This window comes from Prionailurus bengalensis, chromosome A3 (assembly GCF_016509475.1).
Source record: "Prionailurus bengalensis isolate Pbe53 chromosome A3, Fcat_Pben_1.1_paternal_pri, whole genome shotgun sequence".
NCBI lineage: Eukaryota > Metazoa > Chordata > Mammalia > Carnivora > Felidae > Prionailurus > Prionailurus bengalensis.
Window position 1 is genome coordinate 73,058,599 of NC_057354.1, and position 27,374 is coordinate 73,085,972.

Below are 27,374 nucleotides of genomic sequence, written 5' to 3' on the forward strand. Positions count from 1 at the left end.
CCCCTGCCTGCGTGCACTTTTGGAGCCAGCTCCGGCAGACGTGGGCAACGCCGGGGAGGCCTCCTGCGGGGCTCGGCGGGGACGCAGGCGGTGCAGTCTCCGGCACCAGAGCCAAGGGCCACGGGGAGGCTCTGGGAACCGCCCTTCCTGATCCCCAAGGACAGGGCGGGCCTTACTAAATACCCTGCTCGGCCCGATAGCAAAGACCAAGTTCAAATACAAAACGTCCAGCCTGGGGCGTGTCCGGAAAGGCCGCCCAGAGATCCGGCCAGCAGCCCCCACCGCACCAAGCAGTCGCACCCACTAGTTTGCAGAGCCGAGCCGGGTTACTGCGCCTGCGCGCTCCGGCTCCGCCCCCACGCCGCTTTCGGAGGCCTAGAGCCTGGAGGCCGCCGTCGCTTAGCAACGCGGGAGTCACAGTCGCGGCTCTCCACGCACCTCTTTCCTAGCAGGGCTTAGTGCCTGATCTTCGCGTGAGGCTCCTCGCTGCCTCTTGTCAGGCTGTGGGAGCCCATGGAGGGAAAGGAGGATAAGCGGCAGTAAGTGCTGGGGTTTGGTTTTCTATTTCCCCTTACAAAAAATATTTCCCTCCTTAGGGGACGGTGAAGTGAGACCCGAAGGTGGTGGGGGGTGGGGTTCTCAGGCCATCAAAGCTTTTCCTCTTCCATCCTACCTCTCCTTTCTAGTAGTTGAGCGCTGACAGTGATACTTTTTAAAACACGCTGTTTACTGGGCACCCACTGTGTGTCAGGCACCTTACATGCATTACCTAGCCTGAAATTCTTCAAGTCCTGTCGAATCATCCACTCCTTCTCATACCCCACAACTAAATTATTAGCAAATCCTGTAGGCTTTATCTTTAAGATATATCCAGAATCCACCACCTCCACTATCATCCCCACCCTGGCCCAACTACTGCTAGCATCTCTTACCGGGATGTTGTAATGTCTCTGCTGCTCTCCTTGCCTCTGCAGCGTCCTCAACACAGTAGTCTGGTCTTTTTTACAACGCAAGTTAGATCACTCTTCTCCATTGGCCATTGCAGAGTGAAAGCTAAGGCCTCTGCTGTAGCCTATGGGACCTGCACAACTGCCCCTCTTCCTTTATTTGGTCTTCTCTGCTGCTTATCCTCTGACTCCAGTCTGCTCCAGCACATAGGCCTCCATGCTGTCATCTGCAGTGATTCTCAAGTGTGGTCCTCCAGCCACATCAGCGTCAACTGAGAAGCGATTAGAAATGCATATCCTAGGGGCACCTGGGTGGCTCAGTCGTTAAGCGTCTGACTTCGGCTCAGGTCATGATTTCACCGTCAGTGAATTCGAGCCCCACATTGGGCTGTGTGCTGACAGCTCAGAACCTGGAGCTTGCTTCGGATTCTGTGTCTCCCTCTCTCCTGCTCATGCTCTGTCTCTCTGTCTCAAAAATAAATAAAAACATTAAAAAAAAATTTTTTTTTTAAAGTATATCCTTGCAGGCTCCCCACCACAGACTTACTGAATCTGAAATTTGGGGTTGAGCACAACAATCTGGATTTTAACAAGACCTCCAGGTGATTCTGATGTACCCTAGATTCTGAAAACTATTGACCAAGGTGTTACAGCTTAATATGACATGGAGCCAGGAGTATTTGCTCTATGTTCGTCACTAAACAATGGTTCCCAAACTTTAACCTATATAGGAATCTCCTGGAGAGCTGGTTAAAACAGTTTCCCAGGAAACCTGCCTCAGGTTGGGATGGGGCCAGTGAATTTGTACTTCTAACAAGGTAACAATTTATGTCAATGCAGCTACTCCTGAGACCACACTTCGAGAGGCACCACCTTCGAGAAGGACAGGTGCTTCTGCTGCAGTATTTTGGCAATTACAGTTCACTCTGCTAGAATGCTCTTCCTCAAATATCCTCTTAGCTTGTTCCCCTCTTTCCTTTTTTCAGTTGCCACCTTCATAATGCAGCCTCCACCCTGTCTAAAAATGCAGGCTCTCTCCCACATACATACACTCCTTTTCCCCATTCCCTGCTTTATTGGTGTCCTTAGCACTTAATGCCATCTAAAAGACTGTATGTTTTACTTATTTGCTTTCTCATCTGCCTTCCCTCACTAGAATGTAAGCTCTGTGAGGGCAGGAAGTTTTGTTTTGTTATTCCTTTATCCTCAGTGCTGTGAACAGCACATAAGTCAATAAATACCTGTTGAAAGAATGACTTACTCAACGTTATTGTCACATCTCTCATAATAGGTATTCTTGCCCTTACCATGCAAATGAGGAAACCAAAGCTCAGATAGTAAATGGCAGAGTTGGGATTCCAACCCAGGTCTGACTTTCTTCACTGCCCATTAGTGTTTTTGTGTTTCCTTCTGGTAAGAAATTACTACAAAATCATATAGTTCATGTTTATGTGTTAATCTATAGCTACTCACATCACAAATACTTTAATTGAACGAATGCAAACATATGTAAGCGTGTAGCCACAGTCCTCATTCAAGGACCTGATGGCAATACAAGTGTACTGCTGAGTTACAACCATGAGAAGCAGATAGAAAAAATTGACATCAGAAGTCTATAATAAATCAATCATGACCTTTAAACAAATACTTCTGTCTCTGGAAAGGTAATAGAAAAAGCCTTATAAATTATTTACACTTTACCAGTAATCAGTTTTTCCAGACCCTTTAAAGAGGGCAATTTTTGTTGGGATTCAGGGAACTAGAATCCAAGGGTGCTGAATATTGTTTGTATGTATATTGGAGTGGGGGTTGGGAGTATACAGCTACACTCAGCCAGACTGAAAAACAATTCCAGTTGGGGCGCCTGGGTGGCTGATTCGGTTAAGCATTGGACTCTTGGTTTTGGCTCAGGTCATGATCACTTGGTTCCTAGAATCAAGCCGAGTCAGGCTCTGAGCCCGCTTGGAATTCTATCTCCTTCTCTCTCTCTCAAAATAAATAAATAAACATCAAAAATAAAACAAAATATAGACGCACCAAAAATATGCAAATATTATCATGGCAGTCCATTTACCTGTGATGAACAGGATGCTTCCCCAGGTGGCTATGTAATGATGAATGAAACAGTCTTTTCACCTTCATGGAGCTTACTGACTAGTAAAGGATATTTATAGTGCTTACCAAAAACAAAAATCTAGGTACATAAATTATAAATTGTGTTATGAAACAAAGTACTAAAATAGAGACTACATAGGGCAGGAAGCAGGAAATCTAGGAAAATCTTCTGAGGAGATGGCTCATAAGCTGAGACCTGATTGATAATGGACCAGTCCTGCAGGGAGCTGGGAAAGAGCTGCCCAGGCAGAGGGGAGAGTGTGTGCAAATGCCCTGAGGGGGGAAAACTTGTGCTTCCAAGAACTGAAAGTAGACGGGCTGTCTGGAGAAGGGAGGGGAGAGAGGTCTGAGTGCCTTTGAAGAGATTAGTTGGAGTTGGGTTACCTGGCCTCAGAGCTATGATAAGGAAGTAATATTCACTGTAAATGCAATGCAAAGCTATTTGGTGTTTTGTTTTTGTTTTTTAGTTTATTTATTTTTGAGAGAGAGAGAGACAGAGAGAGAGAATCCCGAGCAGGCTCTGCACTGTCAGCATGCAGCCCCACACGGGGCTCAGTCCCACCAACTGTGAGGTCATAACCTGAGCTGAAATCAAGAGTCCGAGGTTCAACCAACTGAGCCATCCAAGTGCCTCTTCATCTGGGGATTTTAATTGAAAAGATGGACCCAGGCTTGGTTTGAAGTTAAGGTAGAGGTTATATTTTAAGGGCCAAGACTAAGCAGAATTACTGACTTTCTCTATAAGTTTGGAATCCTATTTATTCATCTTCCATGGGTCAGGGCTTTGATTTTAAATGCTTTTATGTAAAAAAGTATTCACATTCATCTATTTCATCCTTACCATTTATTTTCCCAGTATGTGAGATTTTAAATTACTGCCTTTTATAATGTCTATCACTCTTTATTTCAAAGGAGAAAAATTCTATAAATTCTTTCTAAACATTTTTTAACATTTAAAAATTCAATAACGTTCATTTTTTTGGTACCAGTGTAGTTATTAAGAGCAAAAAGTGATGAGATTGAATTGACTGATCTGATCTCTATACGGTGCTCTTTTCCTGAAAAGATAAATTATAGTGGTCAGTTGTAGTTTTTATAGGTTTGCCAAGTGAACTTTTAAAGTTAAATAGCTGTCCTTGTCTGGGTAACTGATTTTTACTAAGTAACTTTTAAAGAAGATGAATTAAGATTAGCATGTAACTTAGCTACATGAATGAAACTGCAAACATGATCTGTAACGTTATCAAATCACTATTCATTCTTTACTCCAAGCAAATCCAAGTCTGTATCCTGCACTGGTATATTGTTATGAATAATCAGTAATAACACAAATCCCTTTATCTCTTACATGAACTGAAATGAAAAGATATCCATCCATATTTTAATACTCCCTTATAACTATTAATAAAACCTAAATTGTCTTGACTGATACTCGAAATATATTTAAATTTTATTTTATACAGTTACGACACAGTATGGAAATGCTCACTGGGATAAATTATTTACTATTTAATTCTGTTTTTCAGACAGCATAAAAAAATAGAAGATGCTGGTATAGAGTATGTAACTGAAAAAAAAGAAGAAATCAAATATGACGAAAAACCCAGGAAAAGTGTACAACGTTCAAAACCATGTGTCGGGAGAGGACGTGTATATTATGCAAAATTCATTCATACAAATGCAAGAACATTGAATGAACCAGTTCCTTACATAGATCCCCAAAAAGGGCCAGAAAAACAGGTTGGATGGATGTTCCTTATATACAAATACAGATTTAGATTCAGAAGCTGTTTTGCAGGATAATTTAGTCACAGACTACGTAAAGGATGTGACATAGCTCAGACTAATACTTCTTATAATCCAGTAGTTAAAAGCAGTAACCTGGGACTATTCTTACAGATAACTGTCACATACAAACAATATATAAATAAGGAAAGAATCCAAATAATTGTTTTTCTAGATTGGGTCAGATTATAGCTACTTAGTAGTGCTTGGCAGATACTGAAGAAATCGATAATATTGTATTTGTGTCACATATTCTAAGATAAAAATTTCCCATGATACTCTGTATAAAATAATAGCTACCATTTAAAGTGTATGAAGTGCTAGGGATGAGCTAAGTGTTTATATAAGTTATATAAGTTATATACTTTAATCTGTGTGATAGTTTCTAAGAGGTACTATTGGATAACATACCACAAAGAAGTAAATGAAGATATCTGAGATACATTACAATGTTACAGTTGTGTTTCTGACCCTGGACTGTTGGTTTAGTCGAACCACACTTTTATTCACTGTTATACTAAATATATTCCATTATCTTTTTTCTTTAAAGTTAGGCTTGTTGAGGTATAATTTATTGTATTTCTGTTACTGATGTTACAGATTAGCACAAATTTAAACACTAGTTTAAAGCAACACCAGTTTATTCTCAACATTTCTTAAGCTCAGAAGTCCAAATTTAGTCTCATTGGCTATAAGCAGGGCTGGTTCCTTCTGGAAGACCTAAGGGAAAATCCAGTTCCTTGCCTTTTCCAGCTTCTAGAAGCTGCCTGCATTCCTTGGCTCGTGGCCCCTTCCTCTTCAAAGCCAGTAGCATGGCATCTTCAAATCTGATTCTCCTGCCTCCTTCTTCCAAAGATCCTTGTGATTACATAGTGCCCACCTAGATAATCCTGGTAATGTCCTCTTCCCAAAATGTTTAATTTGGGAAAGCTAAACATCATAGCTGCAAAGTTCCTTTTGTCATTTAAGTTTATATGCAGTTGTGATTTAACTTACAACTTAAATGGAGATTTCTTTTAATGACCTGTCTTCACCTCTGTAACATCAAATATTCTTGTCATAAAATACATGGCATGCCAGGACACTGTATGTGAATGGGAGATCTTCTTGGGGCAGGAATTCCTGTAGTCAAATATGCTTTAATGTCATGTAGTAAATCTTTACATGGGCAGTTTTAAGGCTATTTTGTTTTATAAACAAGCAATTTGGGATTTAAAGATATTGATAGTCCAGGCCTACACTGGGGAAATAAGTCTAGTGCATAAATCCAGGTTAGTGAAGTTTCCATGTTTCTTACAAAGTTAATGAAAGACTCTCCTGAGCTTTTTTATTCAGGGCTGAATTAAAACCCAGCTGTTAACTGAACCCATCCTTACCTTGGAGGTACTAAGAAAAGAAGTCGGTTTGAGAAGAGATATAAAATGTAAAAATCTCAAAAGTTAATCCAACTACTTTTCTCTTACTCCTAGTTTGTAGGTGTCTTGGAAGCTGCTGTCAAGATTGGGCAACAGAGTAGCAGAGTAGTAGGATTCTTGTTATTTGGTGCTAAAGGGCTACATGAGTCAGAGGCCTGAAAGAGAGGGTAGAGGTAGCGTTAAAGGAAGGAAGAGGATTCGTAGGAAAGACTGCTCCTGGGTATGAGTGAGGAGGTACAAAGGAAGAATGAAGGTGCATGCCAGAATTAAGAGTGAATGTGATTTGGGCATGGAGTGAAGGCAATGGTCCTATTTAAAAAACAGAACAAGAACCTTAAGTGTACTCAATTCCACATACTTGAGTAATGCTCGTTTCACAGATCTGTACACTTTGTTCCTTTATTTAAGATGACAAGTTTCTTCTTAAAGGTTAGTTGTTTTTTGTTTGTTTTTAATTAACTGGTTCGTAGTAGTACTGGCTTTAAAACAAAGATGAAGAGGGGCGCCTGGGTGGCGCAGTCGGTTAAGCGTCCGACTTCAGCCAGGTCACGATCTCGCGGTCCGTGAGTTCGAGCCCCGCGTCGGGCTCTGGGCTGATGGCTCAGAGCCTGGAGCCTGTTTCCGATTCTGTGTCTCCCTCTCTCTCTGCCCCTCCCCCGTTCATGTTCTGTCTCTATCCCAAAAATAAATAAAAAAAAGTTGAAAAAAAAAAAAAAAAAAAAAAAAAACAAAGATGAAGAAAATAAAGTTGCCTAATGTTTAAATGGACTGCTGTCTTATGTATTTTGCTAATATCTTACGAACCTAACACCAGGTTGGTTGATTTTACTTATTTACAAGATATTTAAATGAAACAATCACACAGTTCAACCTAGGGACATAAAATTGGAGCTTCCAGAAAAAGTAAAAAGGAGCTGTGGCTCAATCACTTTCAAAGAAAACAGTTTGGTGGTCTTGTGTTTTTAAATATTGGTATTTTAGTGGCCCTTGGTAGCTCAGTCAGTTAAGCGTCCGACTTCGGCTCAGGTCATGATCTCACAGTTCTCGAGTTCGAGCCCCATGTCGGGCTCTGTGCTGACAGCTAACAGCCTGGAGCCTGCTTCAGATTCTGTGTCTCCCCTCTCTGTCTTTCCCTTCCCCCCGCTCACGCTCTGTCTCTGTCTCTCAAAAGATAAACATTAAAAATATATGTATTGGTATTTTAAGAGATTATGCTAGTTATTATTTTCAAAGTGTATGTTTCAGAGCATTAGCCCTGCCTATGTACTCAACAAAATAAAATTCCAAAGTCAAATACATTTTGGAAACGCTGAATTTTTAGATCTTAAAACTTTACAAATCACATTTGTATGTAAAGGCTCTAAGAAATCCTGTGATAAACTTATTTAACTTTACTTCTCCCAATATTTCCCAAATTTATCTAACTTTGGAATCTTGTATATAACACCTATTAATACGCTAACAGAACTGGTATTCCAAAACCACAATTCAGGAATAACTTTTATCGGTGACATGACCTGCTTAAAAAGAGGTATTGTCAGCACTCCTGGTCTCCACAGCAAAATGGAGAAGAGCATAGCTACGGTGTAACTCCCAGTGTTTCCCGTAGCACTTCATTTTGTTAAAGCCATTGAACTCTACTAAGAAAGCGTGCGATTCTCTAAAAGCTGTGGTCAGAAGTCTGCATTTCCCTAGGAACCCATGAAGCACGATTTTGTGATCTCTTATGAGCAGCCATCTTTGCCACACTGCTGCCATGGAGGTCTGCTCCCCACCTCTTGCATTCTCTTAACTGGCTTCTCCAGGGTGCCCCCGTTGCTTTTACTACTTCTTCCCCAAAGATTCTCCCTTAATTTCCCAAAGAATGAAAAGTAATTAGTGTCTCCTAATGCATTTCTGAAGGCTTAGGGATAGCAGTAATATAACAAAGATTGTCCCACATTGGTTTCCAATGTGGCTAAGGAGCTCACGGTGTAATGGCCAACAGGCCTTCCAGGGGTGGGGATTAATGGGAGCCCTCTCCTGAGGAATCTCCAGATGTCTCCTTACCATGGAGCTCCAATGACTATGATCCTGGGGCGGCAAAGGAGGCAGGCCTTGGGCTAGAAGGGAAGACATCCTCCTTTCTCTGTATTCAAAGTTTTGAACTGACAGCAGCTATCCTGTTAGGCAAAACCCCTTCCGCAATCCACAAAAGATGGACTGACCCCTGAAGTTCAGACAAAGCAATCACAGTAGAGGATTTTTCTTGGTTTGCCTTGTTTCATCATAAATAACTCATGTCAACCCCTCACCATCCATTTCAAGTGATGGTCCACAGAGCAGTAAATTTTTATTAGTCTTTTACTTCAGCGTGAGGCAAAGGGGGGAAAAAAACAAGCTTCCACCTATCCCTTTAATCTTATAATCTCTTATGAGCAAATGTTGGACCAAAATGGTATGCACATGTGCATGGGCCCATACACACTCTCTCTCTTCCAGGAACAAACCAGACTTTTCAGGCAAAGGGCAGGCTCTCCAGAAATAGAAAAGAGAAAAACAGCATTTTTTTGAACTGTAGGATTTCCTTCTGCTGAAGTGAAGATTCATCCAATTTATGACACTAATCAGAATACCTCCACCAACTCTGAGGTCTTCAAATCATCAGTCACACTTTGGGAGCCAATGTTCATTCTTTGCTTTATATTTTGTGAAACTAAAGAGACCATTTTGGCAAAGTTCTAAAGTTCATGCTTTAAGGAGAACTTTTGCATTATACTCTTGTTCAAGAAATGATTGAATGCTTCCAGGCATGTCCTAGCAGTTTGTTTTTCCCAGAGTCAGTTATCCAGTAACCTGGGTGTTAGTAAAATAAATTTCTGATCAACAAAAGAAGATAATACACAGTGTACTCCTTAAAACCTTTTTACAGAAGATCTTTCTCAAGATACTTACTTAAAATCTCTTCATTGTTACATTGTCACTTCTCAAATAAGTTAGGTAGGTGTGTGCTTATCTGGCTTTGCATGCTACAGCTTTTATTTTTTTTATTTTTTTTTTTTATTATTTTTTTTTTTTTAGAGCGAGAGAGAGGGAGCACATTAGAGTGCACGTGCCAAGGAGGAGCAGAGGGAGAATGTTAAGCAGGTTCCATTCTCAGCACAGAGCCCTATGCAGGGCTTGATCCCACGACCCTCGGATCATGACCCGTGCCAAAATCAAGAGTTGCACGCTCTACTGACTGAGCCACCCAAGCACCCCTCTACAGAAGATTTGATAAAGCAGTGTAGCACAGAAGTTAGAGGCATGCAGAGATGGGGGCAGGGGTCTGACTTGGACAGCTGTGCTGCCTGCTAGGGATACACTTTGGGGAAGTTAATCTCCCAAAAGTTTTCTCATCTGTAAAGTGGGTATATCTACTTGCAGAATCGTGACAAGGCTAAGGGAGAGAAGGCCTATAAATTTTAGACCTCGGGGCATAATAAGCACTATGATAATTGTGCAGTGGAGGAGGGCTGCAAGAAGCAGGCATTCTGACAACAGTTAGATGTGACTATTTTCAGCCAGATAGTGAGAAGACACCATCTGTTTAGTAATCTGTTCTAGAATTCCCAGGATCGACATCAAGTAGTCTTAATTTTGATAATTCACCTTTCAGCTCTTTCTGAAAAATGAGGTATTAGCCCATCTCTCCTAGTCTCCAAAATTCCCTACTTCCTAAATTTCTTTGATCTCTGCAATCTTATTCATTACCCCTGGTTACAATTTGTTATTGGCCTAAAAACCGGCACTCATTTAAAGTTGCCAAGGGAGGTCTAGCTCTCTCTTTAATTAGTCAGGGCTCAGTTCCCTCTTAGGTCCCCGTTCATCCTGTCTTTTTCAGTTTGAAGATAATTCACTTAACGAAGAACCTAAAGTTGAGTAGCTCTGACTTTCAGCTCTGAACTGTGTACTCTTCTCCAAATTCTTAGTCCTTCTGTGATTTTTTTGATGTAACAGATTTTTTTTTCTCACAGAAAACCCTATTTTTTGCTGCCTTTGGCATATTTCATGAATTTCTTCCATCTAAGCTTCTTGACAATCTCCTGACAAGTTGACTCCGTGAAATTATTATTTTTTAAAATTTGATACTGTGTACCTCTTTTACACATGCCTGTCTTTTTAGAAACTAAGCTGGGAGCTTACTCCCTATGGAGCCAGATAGATGTTTTCAAATGCCTCTTACTTTTTATATCAATGTAGCTTCAATTGCACTGTCAGAATTTTACTTATTTGAATCTCATATTCATCCCCCTTGAATCATATTTTTAAAGCCTCTGACTATAACATCATGGTTGATTTTTTAAAAGCCTGATCTCTTTCCTCAAAGCCCAAGGTAGGTGTCTGATTATACCCAAAGTTACTTTCGTTGTCTAATAATATCCAAGAACTCCTGGTTGTCACAGTTGTTTTCTCTCAAGGTTGTCTCGGGTCTAACTGATCAACTAGATTTAAAAAATACATATTTAGTTAGCATTAAGTGGAGTAACGGTTCCCCTCACTGTTTTCACAACTTCTAAGAGATCAGATTGTAATATGTACTAACGGAGAATCGATCAATTCTCCCTTTCCTGGGTACCTAAGGCAGGTTTTACCATCAAAAATTCAGTAACATTGGAGGTATTTTTCCTTTGAACAAAGTTTTTTTCAAACTGAGGCATTAGTGAATTATAAATCAATGTGGGTTGCAACTAGCATTGTGAAATGAAATAGAAGAGATAAACGATAAAATAGAGAAATAGTCAAGCATATAGTAAGAATAAGTGTTGTCTTGTAAAACTTAGTTTTATGTATGTGTATGCATTGTGTGCTCTTATATGATATGAGGTATATTTCATGGTGTTGATCACAGACTAAAAACTATGAAAACCACCATCTTAGATGATAATACATTATTTGTACTTTCATAATGAAAAGTATAGAACATAATTTTTAGATTAAATCATATATACACATGTATATACATATATATAATAAAATGGTAGTACAACATATAGAAGTATAACTACTTGGTTGATTTTTACCACTCCATCTGTTGATAGAAAGTACCTTAAGAATTTAGCAGCTATATTTTAGCTAAAAATACATGATAATTCACTTTTAAGTACCATTTAAAAATTTAAGTCCTTGAAAAAATATACTTATTCCTAGATTTCAGAATTCCATTTCGTACTAGAATATCCAAAAGCTTATTGGATTGAATTACTAAATATTCACAGATATCAAGCAGCACATGAAAATGTTCTACAGTATCCAATTTTGTGTTTCCAATTTTTTTCCCTTAAAGGGTGACTGGTGGTTGCACAGTAAAGGAATGGAACACCCCTTCCAACCACCTTATGACACTAAGAGCACCCAGAGGAGTGACTTTCAAAAACCAACATGTCCATTGGTTTTGCCAGTCAAACACAGCAAGTTGCAAAAGCCTTCTTGTGGAATAGGTAAGGTTAGCTATGATAAAACCTCTTTCCCACTCTCTGAGGTTATTCCGCTCTCAAATTAAAATGCATTACATGTACTGGCACCTCCTGAACAAAACTAAATGAAAGAAAAACCCAACACGTGTAGAGATGACTGCTGTGGAGGCAAAAACTAAATTTATAAAGTTGAACAGATCTTTTTAAACCACAGAACTCTTAAAACTCTTATTGTAAGCATAAGCATAATGCATTCATTCCAAGAAAAAGAATAAAGAATGCTATGTTTTCCCCACTTACTGACCACCTCACTCTTTTTCCAAGAGATTATTTCACAGGACTAGTATCCCACCACACATTGTAGGAAATACTATTAACATGGACCACTAAAACATTGTCAGATATAAAAGTTATTTACCTGACAGTATCATAATAATAACCTAAATCTTTCACATTTAGTCAAGTGGTATCTGTTTCCTACCATATGTCTTAGTCATCTCTACTGCTGAAGTAGATTTAGTAAATGTTAAAGAAATGCAAGACCAAGTCAAAACAATATAGAAGTTCATAAGCTAAACTTCAAATAATTTTCTGAACATGACAGTAGACAACAAAGGATTACTTTTAGTAGTCAACAGGCCTATTTTAGCCTCTGTGATCTGGCCAGTATAGTTAAGATACAAAGGGCAGGTAGACTGAAGGTCAGGATATTGGAAAATAGTCATATTCAGCATGATTTCCACCTCAAGGGTGGTAGTTAATGGAGAGAACTGTTAGATAATCTGTAACATGGTCTGTCCTTTAGAAAGGTAATGAAGTTTTCACTTGTGATTCAAGATGGCAGACTGAACACAAAAATCTAAATCTCCCACCTCCCAAGAGTCTATTCAATGACAACAAAGCAATCAACCCATAAAGATGAAGAGAATGGAAAGAAGAACTTTCTGTGGTGTGGGAAGGAATGAAAACTTGCTGATAGATTAAAGAGAGCAAAGAAGCAATAGCTTAGAAAATATAGAGGAAAATGCAGCAAAGAGCCAATCTGCCTGGCAAAACCCCAAAGTAGCTGTAGGCTCAGTCAACAGGCATAGCAGAAGGCAAGAATGAAGGGGGAAGGGGACAGTCCAAGGGTTACTTAAAAGTCTATCTTTTATTTATTTATCTTTTAAAAATTTAAATGTTTTTATTTATTTTTGAGAAGAGACAGAGCATGAGTGGGAGAGGAGCAGAGAGAGAGGGAGACACAGAATCCAAAGCAGGCTCTGAGGCTCTGTGCTATCTGCACAGAGCCTGACGCAGGGCTCAAATCCACAAACTGTGAGATCATGACCTGAGCCTAAGTTGGATACTTAATCAACTCAGCCACCCAGGAACCCCAAAAGTCTGTCTTTTAAATAACCACTCCAGTCGTGAACACTCTACTCTATGCCAACATTAAGACTAGTTGAGCCCAATGTCTAAGCCAGATGTCAACTACCACACCAGTTATTTTTTTTGTAATTCAAGTTGATCTCCTATCCTAGTCTTAGTTTAAGAATGGACAGCCAAAGTACAATTATGCAAAATTATTCTTTTAATGTTTACAGGGTAAAGTCAAGGAATTATCACAGAGCATAAAACAACAACAGCAACAACAACAAAATAAGAAAAATATGAGAGAATAAAAGTAAAATGGAGTATCAGTCTGGGAGGTCCAACTTTTCTGGAGCTCCAGAAAAGCAAAGAACAAAAAATGAAAGTGGAGATAATTATCAACACATAACATTCATTGAGCACATCCTATTTGCCAGGCACTTTATGGAACTTTCTAAATATTTCCTCATTCAATTCTCATACCAGCCCTCTGGAATATATTAGTATGGTAATATTATTAATACTCTCAATTTTCAGAAAAGAAAGCAAGCACAGGGTTTAGATAACTTGTCGAAGCTTACATAGCAAATAACTGCTATTTGAACTCAATCTACCTATAATTCTGTATTCTGCCAGTATTCTACACAGCCTCTAAACTAGGAAAATTTCCCCATATAAAAGAGAGGCATTGGAAGAGTCTAGAGAGTGCTTCCAAGTATGAAGAGGAAAAAGATACAAACTATACATGTACCGTTATGAAATTGAAAAGCAACAACTATAAAAAGAAGATTCTATCAGTTCCCATAAAGAGAAAGAAAAATAAGTCACCATCTAAGAAATAAGTATGGAATTAAGCAGCACTGATGCAAAAGCACAACAGAATTTAGGTCTTCAAAGTTTTCAGGGGAAAAGATTTTTTTCCTTAGGAAAGAGGATTTATTTCACACCGATACTACAACCATTCTTTTTCAAGTGGCACCAGGTATTGAACGCACTGAGAAAGAAATGTAGTCCTAGCTCAATATTTGGCCCTTAAGTGAACAAAATTCACATAATTATATCATAAACACCATTTCATAGTTTTCAGCTTTTAGCATCATATAGACAGAATATGGAAATACTAAATGTGGTTACAGAACAGAATTGTGTTATTAGCCTTACCAAGAAAAGCACATATCCAGTTGATAGAAGATGGGAAGTATAAAAGAAAGGTGCTAATATCTTATTTAACATGAGTATTCAAGATACTATCCTAAACGGGTGAATCAAGGAACAGAAGTTTAAGGTTGAAGCCAAAAGAACTAGAACAAATTTATCTCTCTAGCTCTGGCCTTTCTGCTGAACTTTGAACTCCTATCCAGCCACCCACCTAACATCCTTTCTTGGATAGCTCATCTCCTTTCAAACTTACATGGCTAGAATAGAATCGTTCATTTTCTCCCTTCAAACCTATCTTTTCAATAAATGCCACTTCTATTCCCCCTCAAGCTTTGATAACCTAGGAGTCATCCCCAAACTCATTACTCTCTCTATCCAATCCATCAGCAAATCTTGACACCTCTATCTCCAAAATATACTCCAAATCTTCTTACCAATGTCATACAGCTTCTGTTTCCCCGCTTCCTCTCTTTCTCCTCCAAAATGTTTTCCACACCATTGTTAGAAGGATCTTTTAAAAACACTCATGATATCACTTTCCTCCCTTAGATCCTCCAGTTACTTCTCATGGTTTGTAGAATCAATTTCAAATTCCTCACCATGGCCTACCTGTCAGTCTAATCTATGGAATCAGTCTGTCTCCTATTGCTCATGACATCATGATGGGGGATTTTGAGAAGGGGCATGTAACTCAGGCCAAGGAGGCAGAAAATGTTCTCTAAAAGTCATGGTTGTTTCTAAACCAATTTATGCCTGTGTACTTGTTATTGTATTTCCATAATTTAATATTCTTATAAATCAAAATCTGAGTACTAAAAGACTTTCTATAAAACACTCAAAGTTGAATACTTTGGAAAGGCTTGCCAAAAGGTCACTAACTTTTGCAAGTGCTAATTAGGTGTAGACAAAATCACTATAAATAAGAGGAGCTGGAGTGAATTTTTAAAAATCTTAAAGGATTCTGTACACATTTCATTTCAAATGTGTCTTTAACTTTCCAAACTGTTTTAAAGAAACAAACTAGAAAGGATATATTAGTGATGTGGTTTGTGACAGAAACAAAGTTCAATTCCAGTCAATGGATACTTCTGCAAAGGAAATGCATTGGCATTCCAACAAAAATGTGGTGAATGAACTGGTGAGAATAACTAGTATCTAAGTTTGGTGTTTATAATTTTCTAGGAGTCTTTGTCTTAACTTTTTTGGTTAAGTAACCAGTCAAGTCCAGTTCTTTCTCATAAGGAGTGGTTGCTTCTACTCTGGTTCAGTATGGGACATGGTAGAAGATGTCACCAGAGAGCTAGGCTTTGTTCTAGAATGACCAGGCAAGACCCAGCCATTTCATAAGAGATGCCCCCAACGTCAGTACCTGTGGTTCTGTTCTGCCAAGCCAATCTATTTTCCCAGAGTGGAATCCTCCAAATCTCTCCCTGGAGAGGGGAACAAAAAATCTGGGAATTTCTCAGATAGTCCCCTCTTTGCAACTTCACCTTGTACCACATGCCGTGATCCCTGCCCTTGAGATATCTGATACCTGCATTTTCTGAGCCTTACTGGGACCCCACTCCATCCCCGTAAGCACTTAGTTTCCAGCTTTTTGTGGTCTACACAAGTTAATTGCCACTTAACCATCTGCTTTCTGGCTTCCAAATTTGTTAAGATCTTTGTTCTTCTTTGGTTCTCTTTTTTTCGAAGGATTGAAGCTCTTTAAATGTTTCTACTATCATTGTACTGGTGTTTGGGGAGGAAATGCACATTTTGAATTTGCCATGTTTAACTGGAAATCATGGTCACTTTATCATCATCCAACACTCACTCTCAGAATTTAATACTGATTTAGCACTTACAGTGGTTTAATTGTAGACTCATTACTTAAATTTCATCATTTTATTTACTCAGTTCATGAAGTGGGAATAATAATCCCTACTTTGCAGGATTGTTATGAGAAATAAAAATACGTGAAGCGCCTACCACAACGTACTATGTGCTATGTTGGTACATACTAGACAACAAAGAAAGCTATTTCTATTATTAATTTTGCATTGTACTCAGTTATGTGTTTAGTTGGAACTTAGCTTTGAAAACAGGTGTGGAAGTCTCTCTTTTCCCTTTCCCCACCCTCCCTCTCCCTTCACCACCCCCCTCCTACTCCTCATTCTTCTGTTTCTCAGTTCTTTTATTGGTATTTCTCATTGCCAAGTTCTTTACTGTTTCCCAGATCATAGTACGATACCCAGACACAACAAATGTTTATTGATTAATGATAATTACATACTATTCAACAGATTAAACTAAAGACATACTGTAATTTAAACTAACATACACACTATAATATAGGCCTGCAACTTATTCATATTTTAGATGGTGTTTGGGTACTAGTGAAAAGGGTTTTTAAAAGAAAATATTTTAGTTTAGCATTTTAAAATGTGTATATATACCAGTTTGTATAATCCAGATTTGCATATATATGTGTATATATATGCATGTATATATATGTATATATATACATATATACATATATATATGCATACAGACATAGAAAATGTGTATGTAAACATGCATAATACCAATTAAAAGTCATCTCCTGGTCATTCTGTTCCATCAGCCCACTTAATTACGCTTGGTCTTTGGCATTTCAGCAATGTCATCTTGTGCTGATAATGAAAGTGCCCTTTATTCTTGTACTACCACACAATTTCCTGGCCTCCATCCATGGTCATTTCAACAAATGGCTATGCTCCATCATATCTGAGTCCCTGTAAGAATAAGTGTTCACTTTGGGTTTTTTGTAATAAAACTTTATAAATTGGAAAGGCTGATATAATTTGTGAAGGAAGTCATTTACACTTAAATGAAACTTTGGCTGTTTATCAACCGTTTGCTATTTTAATGTTTTTCTTAATTGAAATTCAGATTATTATTAAAAATAATTTTCTAAAGTAGGATTTATTTTGTGTTGCTTTATTTGTCCCAAGGTGTAGCTTAATGATTTCCTGCCATAGATATATTCAAGTTTTTTTTCACTGTATTTTGAACATCTATAGTGTTATTTTTTACATTAATAATATTTTTATATAAGATCAAAATAAATTATCATTTAGAAGGAATGGAGTTTCTGATAGAAAAATATTACTGATGAATGTTTTTTAAGCAGACACAAAAAGTTAAGATTTCTCAAAGTAAAAGCTGCTACATTCCCACCAATACAAGGATTAAGTTGTGTGTTTGAATAAATCCTGGCTTTGTTGATAAAATATAGACGGCTAGACACCAACTTGTTTTGTGTATCCTTGTTTAGAAATTTTCTATTTTAATTAGATCAAGTTTCCAAGAAACAGAGAGGGGATTTCAAACATTCTTCATGGACTTTGCCTTATGTTTCGTAATCCTCATATAACAAGGCTTCTTTTAAGTAATTACTTTGGGTTCAATTTGAATTCTGAAGTAGAATAACCACTAAGAATTTGAATATCTTCTTTGATGTTTTCCTACTTAGATGTTCTTTACTATTGTTGGTTTGTTTAAAAGTCTCATATATATGCATAAATGCATATGGTAGTTATGTCTAATTTTAATAGATATAACATCTGGGTAAGGAATTTCTCTGATAGCTCAGATTCCTTTCCTCTCCCTTTATTTATTAGTCCCCATAAAGAAGTGTTTTTTTTAAGTTGTTATTTTTGAGATTCTGAGAGGTTCTAGATCACTACTTAAAAGATAAGTCATTATAATTGACTTAATTGACTTCCTTCTGAAGTATTTCTGTTGCTTAATTGCATAACAAGTCACCCCCAAATTTAGTTGTCTCAGACAACCATCATTTTATTTACTCATGATTCTGTAATCTGGGCTAGGCTCAGCTGGGCAATTCTTTGGCTCATCTTGGTGGTGGGCACTGCTGTGGCTGCATTAAGTTGGCAGGTCATCTAAGGACTAGATTCAGTTAGGAGGCTGGAATGACCAGGCCTCTCTTTCTACATGTGGTCTCTCCATGTGGGTTCTCCAGTAGGGTAGCTGAACTTCTTACATAGCAGCTCAAGGTTTTCAAAAATGCAGAAACAGAAGCGGAAAGGCTTTCTTAAGGTTTATGGCTAGAACTGGCAGTGTTACTTTTGCCACGTCCTGTTGGTTAAACCTAATCGCAAGTCCAGCCCACATCCACAAGAAGGGGACTGTACCAGGATATGAGTAATGGGAGACCAATAAACTACGGCTATCTATATAACAGACCACCACAACATCCCTAAATTGTTCTTCCCATGATAGTATAGGAGTAGCCAACTCTTCACTCTTCTTTTGTCAGAAAATGTCTTTAAACTGCCCTCACTCTAATGAGCGAAAGTAGAGCTGGGTGTACAATTTTGGGTTTGTGGTTATTTACCTTTTGTACTTGGAGGATATTATTCCATTGTCTTCTGGATCCTATTGTTACATCAAATCTGCAGGAAATCCAATTGTTAATCCTTTGAGAGTAATATGTTTCAGGATAAGATTTTTAATATTTAAAAGGGGACTTTGTATATAGAAAGAGTTATATAGTTACTTATGATTTAAATTAATATCCCAGATTTAATATTACAAATGAAAAATATTTCTTTCCTTAAGCCTTTAATTTTTAAATATTGTTTCGCTGTCATTGCAAGGCTCTTTGTTTTTAAGGGCTCTGTAGAGGTGGGGAGAGAAGCACGAAAACTGGGTAAGTTAAAATGTCACTTTTCTTAAATAAATACTTCTTGGGTTGTTGTGAGATTTTGGTTAATTTCCAGAGTTTTTTCATCTTAAGTTTATTTATTTATTTTGAGAGAGAGAGAGTGCATGCAGGGGAGGGGTGGAGAGATTGAATCCCAAGCAGGTTCTGCACTGTCAGTGCAGAGTCTGTTGCGGGGCTCAAACCCACGAACCATGAGATCATGACCTCAGCTGAAATCCAGAGTCAGAAGCTTAACCAACTGAACCACACAGATGCCCATAATTTCCAGAGTTCTGAGAAGTTTATTTTGATTCTTTTTGTCAGAGTTCTCATTGCTATTATGGAAGAGCAGCTTTTCAAAGGCTCTTATTCTGCCATTCCCACTGATGTCCTATACCTTTCAGTGTTCGGGTTAAAAATGTTTCCACTATTTATTATTTTTGTCTGGCATGCTGTTCACTGAACAGGAGTCCTAAACCTTGATGTAATCAAGTTTTATCAACTTTTCACCTCTGGATTGTGCATTGGGTATTTATGAAGAGTTTTCCTATCTTTAAGTCACAAAAATATTCTACATTTTCTTCCTTGCTTTTATAATTTTACCTTCCATAAGTATGTCTTTAATCCTAGAGTCTGTCTTTATGTGCAGTGTTAAATAGAGGAGATATTCCATTTTTCTCCATGGAGAAGTATCCTGGATGCCATCTACTAAGCAATCCATGTTTTCCTTGTTGCTTTGGACTTCCTTACTTGTATGTTAAAGTTCTCTTATGGGTCTGCCTCTGAGCTCTCCATTATGTTCCTTTGGTTAATTTTTAGGACTTGGATCTGTACTAATGTATTTTAATTTTCTGAATTTTTAGCTTGTCTTAATATATGATCAGGAAAATACCCATTCTTTGCTTTTCCTTTTCAAAATTGACCTCTCTATTTATGGACTTTTATTTTTCCATTTAAACTTTGGAATTTATGGCATTCTTCAAACTATCCAGGTAGAATTTTGATTGGGTTGTGTTGACATTATAGAGTAATTTAGGAAAATGGTCACTTTTATAGTAACCTACTATCTCATCCTATCTAACAGAGTGGGAAAGTCTATTCAGACTTTCTAAAAAATTTTTTTTAATGTTTGTTTATTTTTGAGAGAGAGAGAGAGAGGATGCACAAGCAGGGGAGGAGCAGAAAGAGAGGGAGACACAGACTCCAAAGCAGGCTCCAGGCTCTGAGCTGTCAGCACAAAGCCCCATGCAGGGCTTGAACTCACGAACTGTGAGATCATGACCTGAGCCGAAGTTGGACACTTAACCAACTGAGCCACCCAGGCACCCCTATTCAGTTCTATTTTTATGTCTTTAAAAGAGTTAAATTTTTTTTCGCTGTGGATGTCTTGCAAGTTAGTTGTTAGTTTCTAAAACCTTGATATTGTTCAGTTTTTGTTCCCACAGAGAACATATTTTTTGTTTTCTTATCTAGTAGATTATGGTTTTGATTTTTATACACTTAACTGCTTACCTTCCCATATTCTTACTCTCATACTTTGTTGATTCTAGTGGTTTATCTATTCAGGTAATCATGTTACCTACAAATAATGACAGTTTTTACTCTTCTTTTGCAATCATTTTACTACTTTTTTCATATATATATATATATATATATATATATAATATTCTCCAGTATCTCCATTAATATGTTAATAAACAGTAGAATTTTAGTTCTGAGTTGTTATGGGTATACTTATTTTTTTGTGTTATTTAGTCCATGTCTTTTTAAAGAAATAAAAAAAATTTGTTATTTTCTTCTATCTTATGTACTCTCCTTGATTTATTTCTATTCTTATTTGAGTTCTTCCTCTTGGAATTTTTTGAGGTTGATCTGTTTTATGGGGAAATAGTCTGAGGACTTACTTGCCTCCCAATATTTTTTTATTTTGGCTTCACAGTTGAATGACTGGTTGGTTGGATATAAAAATTCTAGGCTTGAAATTCTTTTCCCTTTAACATTTTAAAAATATTAATTATTATCTTGTGTCCAAGATTGTTGCTGTGAATTTTAATATAGATCTGCTTTTTCCTCCTTTGTAAGTAATCTACCTTCTCTTTTTCAAAGCATTTAGAATTTTCTTTGCCCCAGATAACCTTATATTTCTCTATAAAGGGTCTTGGATGTGAGTTTTTCCTTATGTACCCTACAGGATTGGGAGGAGAGTGAGGCAAATGAGAGACCCAGGGAGCAAAACTTGATGAGGGACTCAGTCCCAGGACTATGCAAATGCCTCCTTCAATTTTATATCCCAAGGGTCTCACTTGCCTCAACTTACTCCTGGACCTGCCACCCTGCTTGGTAATTTGTGAGCCCTTTCAACCTGAGGTCTTTGGTCTTTCTTTAATTCTTGAATATTTATCATTTTTTAAAAATAGGCTCCAATGTGGGGCTTGAACTCATGACCTGAGATCAAGAGTCACATGCTGCACCGACTGAGCCATCCAGGTACCCCTATCATCATTATTTCTTTAACCGTTTCCTTCCCTCTGTTTCTTTACTTAGGTCTTCTGAATTCTACCATCCATTCTTTTATATTTTAATTTCTTTATCCTTTGCTGCTACCTTTGGGAGAGTTTGTCTTTCCAGTTCATGAGTCTTTATTGATCACATCTTTTTTAATTTAGTTATTACATTTTCTTTGATTTCTGATATTTACATGATTCTTTTTTTTTATTGACCTCTTCTTCTTGCTTCATATTAATAATACCTTCTGTGTCTTTGAGGATATTTTTTATGCTTATTTTAAATTCTTGGAGAACTAGTTCCAGTTACTCTGCCTCACATAATATATGTTTTAAATTTTGTTGTCTTTCTTTATAGTGTCTGTCTAGTTTATCTTAGGTCATGTTCCTCAAGGGGTCAACAGCCCTGTGGGGGGAAAGTCTAAGGACTAGGGTCTGGCTTTGTGTGCCTCCCAGTGAATTTAAAGGAAAGAAAAGGAGGGTGAAGCTAGAGAGTGTCAGACCCCATAAAACCAATTTTGACCATTTCCATTTGCTGTCCCTGTACTAGGCCAGTTCTCTAGTCAGAACACCACACCTCCCCCCCTTACTTTAAACTCTTATAAAAAGGCATCACAAGAAAAGACAATCTCTTAATGTTTTCAACCCTACCAGTACTGATGGTTTCTGGGGAATGGTAGCAGAGCAAATGCCTAAGAGGACAGCATGCACCCATTTTCGTCAGCTCCTTACCTGGAGGGATTTCTGTCCTGTTCGAATGTTACTAAGTTGACAACAGATGGCTATGTAGTTGCCACCAGTTTCTTGCCCCTGAGGCAAGCAATGATCTTCCCATGGCAATGTGGGGGGAAGTCAAGAACAGGTTTTGAGACCTCTTCCCCACTTATTCTCTCTTGCCCAAACCTGACCTTCCTACCATCCAGCCCAAGCTGCCACCAACCCTTCACACCAGTCCACTAAAGCCTTTGGGTTTCTCAGAGTTGATAGTTCATCAGTCCTGCTTCTTCTCCCTTTCATGGTTTCCTCTTTCATCAAGATACAAGACCCTCTCTAATTTGATCCAGCATCTTTCAGTTCTGGAATCATATCATTATCTGCATTTTAGAGAGGAGGGACTTGAATTTCAGTGAAGGTAAGTGATTTGTACACCACTAGGAAATGTGGTAGGGCTAGAATTTAATAACATGTCTATCATATCCCAAAGCCCATGCTTTGGACACTCCATTAACCCCAACTGATGAATCACTGAATTTAGAGCTGTTTCATTTTTTTCAAGAAGTTATCAAACTATGTTTCTAAAAACACTAATGTTCTGTGAGCTGGACCATGGCATTCACCCAAAACCTGGTAGTCTTTTCCCAACTGGTAGAAAAAAATATGTATAAGTTATGGTTAGAATTTTCTCAATGTCATAGTTGCCCACACATTTTTAATAACTCTTTGGCACCTGCTGTTCCTTAGTGCACTAACAAATCCTAAAAAAAAAAAAGATAATTATTAAGAAGAAATGCATTTTGAGTAACTTACCTCAATTAAAAATCAAGAAAATTGGGGCACCTGGCTGGCTCAGTGGGTTGAGCATCTGACTTTTGATTTCAGCTCAAGATGTGATTTCATGGTTCATGGGATTAAGCCCTGTGTTGGGCTCCATGCTGACAGTGGGGAGCCTGCTTGGGATTCTTTCTCTCCCTCACTCTCTGCTCCTCCCCATTCATGCTTGCTCTCTCTCTCTCTCTCTCTCTCTCAAAAATAAACTTAAAAAAAAAAAGAAATCAAGAAAATATTATCAGTTAGCAGTTTTTCCCTGGTAATGAGGAAAGATTGCCATTTCGTATAATGTAATATGTAAATACTTAAAGACTCCTCATTCCTGCTAGTAAAGTTAGTTTATATCAATGTCTGAATTCTGAATTGAATTCATGAATGCTTAATAAGTATGAATTTACTAACATATTTCTCCTTCTTATATATTCTCCCTAATTTTAAAGGCAAGATTTTTAAAAAATTAAATTTCATTTTTTTAACAGTTAACACACATGCATATGATACAAAATTCAAATAGCACAAAAGTATATACAGTGAAAGTGAATCCCCATCTGTCCCCGAGTCACCTAATTCCCTCCCCCTGTAGCTATCACTTTATCAGTTTCTTGAATGTTATTCCAGAGATATGGTAGGTGTACATAGACTCTTTTTTATCAATTTTTTATAAAAGGGAGAAATTTTTAATTTTTCCTTGACATAATTTTACCTCACTAAACTGAGAGTTGCTGTGACCCTTTTATAACCTTGTGTGCTAAAAGTAAAAATAAAATGAATTTTAAGAGTTATTAAAAATGTAAAATAGGGGCGCCTGGGTGGCGCAGTCGGTTAAGCGTCCGACTTCAGCCAGGTCACGATCTTGCGGTCCGTGAGTTCGAGCCCCGCGTCAGGCTCTGGGCTGATGGCTCGGAGCCTGGAGCCTGTTTCCGATTCTGTGTCTCTTCTCTCTCTGCCCCTCCCCCGTTCATACTCTGTCTCTCTCTGTCCCAAAAATAAATAAACGTTGAAAAAAAAATTTAAAAAAAAAAAAAAAAAAAAAATGTAAAATAGAGAGAGACCAATATAATGAACCCCCTATATACCATTCACCCAGCTAGAAAGATTATTTAAAAGTGATTTTTAAAAGGTTTAACACTCTTACAAGTTTTCAGAATGTCTGTCAATGGGAAATGAAAAGAATCACGTGTTCAGCTACCACTACAGCAGCCCTGGGGTTTTCCAGTTCATTCTGTTAGTGCTAAGTTGGGAACAACTCCTGCATAAATTTCTCATAGCCTTTCCAGTAGTAAAAATATAAGTTGATAAATGATTTGTACTTACACTTTTCCTAAAATTTTGGTTGGTATCTGGGAAAGAAGCATATCTAAAAGACTTTTTTTTTTAAGTTTTATTTATTTACTTTGGCGGGGGAGGGGCAGAGAGCAAGGGAGAGAGAGAATTCCAGGCAGGTTCTGTACTTCAGTGCAGATCCAAATGTGGGGCTTGAACTCACAAACCATGAGATCATGACCTGAGCTGAAGTCAGATGCTTAACTGACTGAGTCACCCAAGGGCCCCTCTAACAGACTTTCAAAGCCATTATTGCATTAATATTAGTTTTAGAATTTTAGTAATATTTAATATTAGTTTTAGAATTTAATTCACATATGGGGCTAAGTTGGTTGTTTTGATTTGGTTCTTTTCATGGAGAAAGGATGATGCATCCATTATATTTATCCATACCTAAAAGAATTTACTTTTATTACAATTGTTGATAAAGCATGATTATGAATATTGATTATATTTCCACATACAAATCTAATTTTTGTCCTGACTTCACACAATCTTTTTTTTCGCTCAGTTCCACTTGCCTCTCCTGAAGCATCAGCAGAACTTCAAAAGAATTTTATAGAACACATCTCTTATTTACATCAATACGATGCTAGGAAAAGTCCCAATGAGCCCATCCCGGGAAAGGTGAGTATTCAGAATCAATTATTTAATATTTTAGGATGGGACAGATTTATGGCAGAACGTTAAGCCTTCTCAAGTCATAACCATCTTTTTAAAAGTCTATTTAAACAAACTAGCATGGCTGATAGGATAAGATCTCAACAACATGCCATGGTTAAAACTAAGGAATGATGTCAGAATTTTGGATCACAGTCTTTGGAGTTTGGTTTAAATTATTGTAATCATTCACTTGAGGTAATATCAAAGCAGTTTGATAAGCTTTTGGATATGCTCATGTGGGTGTGGCAGGGGAATGCATATAAGATTTACAAAGCCAAACAGCAATGTAATAGTTGCTGGATTTTTTTCCAACTGCAAATGTTTGTTTTCATATTTCACCTTAAGTCTTTTGTTGAAAACTAACAGGCATTTGGGATACAGTCACAAACCCTTAGGTCTATGAAACACAAGTTGCCCTATAGAGCAAGAAATGAATTTGATATGATTAGTCTTAAACAATCCAACTGATAGAACTGTTGAGAATGAGAAATGAGATTCTGCTTCTTTGACTTTCTGCGTTTCCTTTCTCGTTTATTTTCTGGCATGCCCTATGTTATAAGTGATTTAAAAGTTTCACTAATAATGATTATGCCGCTGTCTTGGGTTTTGGAGTCAAGTGACAGCCAATGAAGAGGCAGAGAAAGAAGTACCTGCCTTGCCAGGACTTGAGCTAACACATGAACTGAGTTCCCAGCTGCATCTTCCAGCAACTTGCGTGTCCTGGTTAATGTCAACTTTGTTTTCCTTTCCAGCGACATGGAGCTTTTGTGCAGACAGAGATAAAACCAGGGAGTAGGCCAATAGTTCCTACGGGAACAGAGGTATTACGGAACGCTGCGGGGTCATGCTCATCAGAACAGTCCAAAAAAACAGAGAAAGGAAACTCAGCGGAAAGCAAAATGATCTCACCAGGTCTCTGCCGACAAAATTCCCCAGAGCTGTTAGAGACTGAAACTCACTTATCAGAAACAGACGTCAGAGGGGCAGCCAAGGCATGCCCCAGAAGTCCTGAGAGAAGAGAGAAGGCTGCAGACACCTTCCAAATAACTGCAGTAAATGCTCTTCTCCCCAGGCATGATCCTTTAAATCCACCAATAAAAAGCCAGAATAAATCAGGATAAATTACCTTCTTCAGATGAAAATCTAATCCTTGGAATGTAGACAAATTTCAGAATCACCATACAAGCCCTCACAGTTGCTTTTTCTGTTATCAATAAACTAAAGAAATTCAATTTACATAAATGGGAAAATGAAAAAAAAGACAATTAAAATACACCAGAAATTTAAGAGTGGTCTCTAATGAGTGGTGGGCTATGAGACATATTTTTGTGTTATATTATTTATAAACAAAACAATTTTGCTTTGCATAAAAATGAACATAACTGACAAATATAATACTTTTAGAGGAGAGGCCCTATGAGATAGTCATTCTCTGGGATCAAAGCAGGGTTGGATTTTGGTTCCACCATGTATGACTTGTGTGACCTTGGGTGAATTACTTAACCTCTCTAGACTTCAGTTTCCTTGTCTGTAAAATCAGGATAATAGCAACTTCTCAAGGGTTAGTGAGCATGAGATTATGCACACTGATCGGTAAGTGACCAATGTAATTACATCATCACTATTACTATAATTAAAATTTCCATTTAAGGATAATGTCCTCCTATAACCTTAAATTTTCCTCTTTATTCTTAAACTTTTAGTCCCTCTATATACAATTAAGAGTGTGAAAAATCTAAAAACATTTCTCCTGGTACTAGTTACACACACACACACACACACACACAATTAATTCAAAGACATTTGGGTACCTAGAATATAAAAATATTTCTTACATTGTTTTCTATTTTACTTAGAACATTTCTAGCACTAACTCAATCTTTGCTTTTTAGATGAGTTCGGCGTAGTTAATTCTACCAGCTCTTGTATTTGGCACATTTGGTGTGCCAAAATGTGTCTATCAGAAGCTATGTTCTATTGCACACAAGTGGAAGTAGGTGGAATATCTGTGCCAAAGGAGTATTTATATGCCCAGCAAATTTCCCTGGCAATATATCAGCTTCACACTGTTATCTGTAGTGTTGACAAAAAAAATATATAGGTGTATCTTTATCCGTTTCTCCTCCACTAAAGAAATTTTAATAGACTGCAAATGAATGGATGCCATTATTCTGTATTTGTGTATTGGGGACTTTCTGTTCTTGCAATATAGCAGATTAAGGGTAATAGTGAACCCCTTTCATTACAAACACCTTGAAATGCTAAATAAAATGAAACAAACACATATGTAGCCAAGTGCACAAAACAGAGAAACCCTCATGTTCCAAAATAGAGAACTTGCTTGTTTGTGTATTAATATATTTCTTGAAGATCTTTTGTCAACACGTGTAGAGTATGTCATTATTTTAATAGATAATAGACTTCAATAGTATAGATAT

The 27,374-nt window shown here is 37.7% G+C and overlaps 1 protein-coding gene across 2 annotated transcripts; it reads left to right on the plus strand.

The window, feature by feature from the left end:
• The first annotated feature begins 388 nt into the window (after positions 1-388).
• CA3H2orf73 (chromosome A3 C2orf73 homolog) lies at positions 389-26,070 on the plus strand. 2 transcript variants are annotated; one of them, XM_043603385.1, is made up of 5 exons: positions 389-539; positions 4,589-4,802; positions 11,568-11,721; positions 24,785-24,900; positions 25,689-26,070. In XM_043603385.1, exons 1-5 carry the CDS (start codon positions 514-516, stop codon positions 26,055-26,057), a joined length of 879 nt encoding a protein of 292 aa, XP_043459320.1. In that variant the 5' UTR covers positions 389-513; the 3' UTR covers positions 26,058-26,070. The 2 variants fall into 2 exon arrangements, with proteins under 2 accessions (XP_043459320.1, XP_043459321.1); XM_043603386.1 differs by lacking the exon at positions 4,589-4,802 and having other exon boundaries at positions 431-539.
• Positions 26,071-27,374: the final 1,304 nt, after the last annotated feature.